Here is a 4,307-nt window from a genome sequence, read left to right as displayed (position 1 = left end):
TATACATAATAGTTTATTCATTCATCAACTTCATTAATCTTTCTTTCTTATTTAGGGTTCAAATTTCGTGTTTGATGAACTTGTCAAGGCAGCCTATAGTCCATTTCCCCCTACTTATTACATTACCTTTAAAGCAAACGATGCTGCCCATCCTCAACCTTCCAACAGCCCTGCAACAACTTTCCAGGCCCAAGTCTGGAAAAAGATGGGTAGAGAGGGTCCGTATATGGTCAAGTCCTGTTCCATTAAAACCTAACACCCGCACCATGGTAATAATGTTGCATTATTATTATGTATGCTTAAATTTTCAGTATATTCAATTTAGATTGTGTGCACTGTGACCGCATGCTTTGGTGGTCCACATCTCTTTGTTTTTTTTTATATCTATATAATACCAAGTTTGAAATATCAACTATTCAACTTCTATTCAACTTGATTAGGCGGTTCAAATGTGTTTGTGTGCATGCAGTTTAGGGTTCTGACTTCACCTAACCGCATACATTCTATTATAGGATAATCAGTTTTCTTAGAGATTTAATTTTTTTTTTTTGAAAAGAAAAGTTTAAAGACTTAAAATTGGTAAAAATATATAGTTCTTTTAAACTAGTATTTGATTAGGATATTGAAAATTCACAAATTATAGAGTAGGGAACTGCCCCATGTGGTCCATTGTGAACCAATTTTTCAACCATTCGTTTAAATTCATTTCCATGATCATATTATGGTCACTCTGCATCATATGCATATCTTTCCCTATCCATTTTGAAATCACCATCTATGACCAAATGTGGTGATTTTCCTCAAGAGCGTGTCAAGGGTGAGATTTGAATTAGGAAATGCAAGTAGACAACAGTGGCAGTTGGGAAAGCTGATTTTTATCAACTTACTATCATAAAGAGACTACTTGCAAAAGAAACATCTGGCCTTGTAGTAGTGAGTTAGATGAGTTCTCCAACCAATCTCTGATATCTCTCAGGATTAGAATAAGGCTCCCTTCTCTTGACTAGTTAGCAATTTTTGGTTTAGATCAATGGGGCTATCAACTGGTATACAACCACATACCCGTTTCTTTATGTATGTCTAGTGCATACTTCCTTTGTGAAATGATAATCCTATTCTTTGATTGAGCAAATTCACTCCCAAGAACATATTTGTAACTCCCCAAATCCTTTGTTTGGAAAAAGCAAAATGAGTGCTTCTTTAGTTGGGAAATTTTCCCATGGTCATTTACTATGATGACTGTCATCTTTTAACAATAGAATTGAACTTTCGAAACCTTGCTCTTGAGGACTGCTTCAGCCTATAGAGAGATCTCCCTAGTTTGCAAACTAGACCAATCTCCCCTTGAGCAATAAAGCTAGGCAGTTGCTCCATATAAATCTCCTCTTCTATTTCCCCATGATGAAATGCACAGGCTAATGTCAAATGGCAACTTTGGAAATAGATAATCAGACATAATTAATTTTTGCCAAAGGGGAGAAAGTATCACCATAATCAAGGTCATTAATCTGGCTATAAACCTTTGGCCACTAGTCGAGCATTGAGACAATACTCTGACTATCGTGCCCAACTTTGATAGTAAATACATAACGACAATCTACAAATTTCTTGCTAGGAGAAGTGGAACTAGGTCCCAAGTACCGTCATGTTCCAAAGCTTGCACCTCATCAATCATGGCTTGTTGCCATCCTGGATGATCAAGTGCCTCACAATTAACCATGAGGAGGGAAACAGTGATAACTTAAAAAGTTACAATATGATAAGAATTTTATGTTGATTGTGTACTTTTCCTTAGAGCAATGGGTAAATCAAGTTCTTCGTTAGAAGAGTAAGAAATGCAAAAATATCAGCAGCAATTTACACATAATTGAACTTGTAGTATTTGGTTTTTACCTGATAGATCATTTGGGGTTAGTTGCAAATGGATGTACTCGAAATAGCTAGCCATATACTTTTTGTGTCTTGTTTCAACTGGTTGAATGGTGAACCACGGTTGAACCCACACAACTCACATCGCTAATAAATAAATAAATTTAGTTTGCCACACCGTATTACTCTCTCTTCCCTCCCCCTATCTCTTACTTACCTCTTCCCTCAACTCCAGCTCCAATAGCAATATCCACAAATTTCACATTTGCTATGTCACAACTTTTTGTGACATCTAACAAAACCATTGCATTTTCTTATCGATACTTAATTTTATACAAAATCTAAACGACAAAGCTTTGAGGAGAGTGAGTGTTTGAGTACATATAGATGTAAATGTATGTTACATCCATACACAACACATGTTACTAGCACTACCTTCAACAAGTGACAACTCACAACACAGGTTATGCAATGTAACAAATGCTAGTAATCAAATGCAAGTTCTAGATCTACCTTCAACAAGTCACAACTTGCAATGAGATCTTTCTCATAGTTTACCATACTGATTCTTTATACTTTTTGCAGGAAATCATGTCCATTGTATTGTATCCACCTGCTGTGAAATTGATTTTGGTTGTGTTAGACTGACATGTCGAGGTGAGAGGCTTCCGGGTGTATTTTAATCTGTTGGTGTTTCTGTATGGGGTTTTTGTGCTAGAACATCTTGGGATATTTTGACTTCATAATTTTCTTTTGTAATTTCAAGTCATCTTATGTTTGTTAATTATCTTTACAATCGGACGAGCGTTCTTAACATTTGATATGAATATATATTATTATTTAACTTCCAAGTCTTAATTCTTGTACTCTTACATCTGTCGGAATTTGTTCCACTACTTCAAATTGACAAGGGACACGTGTTTCTAATATTTGGAATAGTGAACATTTGTTTTTGAATTAAAGGTGGGTTATAGCATGGACCACCGTGGTAGGAGGACCACAAAAGAACCGAGGGTTTGTTTTTTTCAATACCCTGAATTCTAAAAATATTTACCAAATTATTCTCTTTTTAAAATTATATATCAAAATATAATTTTTTTTTCTTCTATAAGCCGCCTTTGTAAATGCCGATTTTTTTAAGAAGGCCGTTTGAAAATGTGATTTTTTTAAAGTAAATTTTTAAAAATATTTTTTTTTAAATTTTTTTTAAAATTAACAATATGTATACATAATTTATAAATACAAATTTTAAATTACATAGATTGACTAGAGTTACTTATAACATGTGGACAATGTTTTCGAGTATAATGAATTAACCGACATAGTTTACATTTTTAAAAAGTATTATAAAATAATGATTGGTTTGTTCCTCCATTATTTTTAAAATAATGGTTGACATGATCCTACACAAAATTTCATGAGAGTTCCAAGAGAAGGAACTTCAAATAAAACTTATTTGTATAATGATCTAATTCTTAGTATATTTTTCACTTATCATTTTAAAAAGTATTATAAAATAATGGTTGGTTTGTTCCTCCATTATTTTTAAAATAATGGTTGACATGATCCTACACAAAATTTCATGAGAATTCCAAGAGAAGGAACTTCAAATAAAACTTATTTGTATAATAGATAATGATCTAATTCTTAGTATATTTTTCACTTATCATTTTATAATACTTGATAAAATACGGACTATGTCGATTAACTGGGCATAATCAAAAACATTGTTCAAATGTTACAATCAAATCTAGTTAAACACAGTTTCTGATGCACAAGATCAGCTGTTAGCTGCAAGTGCAGAGCATACTTAAATTACAGAATTTAAAGAAGAATACGATAAGGGAAAAATGAAATATGATTAAAACATATTAACGAATACTTACAATGGAATCAAGTTCTTGAAAATTGAAAACGGAAAATACAAAATAAAATATAGGAGACACTTAAGAAATTCTCAAGATTTCTAACAGAAGCTATCTTGCTCTATTTCACTCTGCCTTGAACTGAAGACAAGCCTTGCTTATATAGGCAAAGAGTCATGCTTGTACAGCTTTGGTGTGGTGGAGGAAATGATGAGATTCCTTCTGCTTTCGGTGCCACGTTTGGACTTTAGTGTGAGTGGCAGACAAGTGCCCGAATCTTTTGCTTTTGCTTTTGCTTTTCTGAAATAATGGTCTTGGATTCTAGTGTGAATGGCAGACAAATGCCCGAATCTTTTGCTTTTGCTTTTCCTTTTCTGAAATAATGGTCTTTTTTTTTTTTTTTTTTTTTTTTTTTAAGTCTGGAATCGAGTTTTGGGCCGAGACTTAATATTTTCTGTGAGGTCGAATTTTGGGCTTCACTCATTACATTACATAGTAGGCCTTCTTTTTTTTTTTTTTTTTATTGGGCCAATGTTTCTTATTTTGTGGGCGTGAAGATACCAAAACAATCAT

The 4,307-nt window shown here is 33.3% G+C and overlaps 1 protein-coding gene across 2 annotated transcripts in view; it reads left to right on the top strand.

Annotated features, from left to right (window-relative positions):
* The window catches only part of LOC101505136 (uncharacterized), an 8,870-nt gene extending 6,157 nt beyond the window's left edge, over positions 1–2,713 (top strand). Inside the window, exons 3-4 of one of the 2 annotated variants that reach the window (XM_004502141.4) lie at positions 56–269; positions 2,455–2,713. In XM_004502141.4, the coding sequence (XP_004502198.1) occupies positions 56–256 (201 nt within the window). In that variant the 3' untranslated portion in view covers positions 257–269; positions 2,455–2,713. The remainder of the gene's footprint in view (positions 1–55; positions 270–2,454) is intronic. The other variant, XM_004502140.4, reaches the window with a different exon arrangement.
* Positions 2,714–4,307: the final 1,594 nt, after the last annotated feature.

The sequence above is a fragment of the Cicer arietinum genome, chromosome 5 (genome assembly GCF_000331145.2).
Source record: "Cicer arietinum cultivar CDC Frontier isolate Library 1 chromosome 5, Cicar.CDCFrontier_v2.0, whole genome shotgun sequence".
NCBI lineage: Eukaryota > Viridiplantae > Streptophyta > Magnoliopsida > Fabales > Fabaceae > Cicer > Cicer arietinum.
This window is presented reverse-complemented; position numbering and strand designations above follow the sequence as displayed.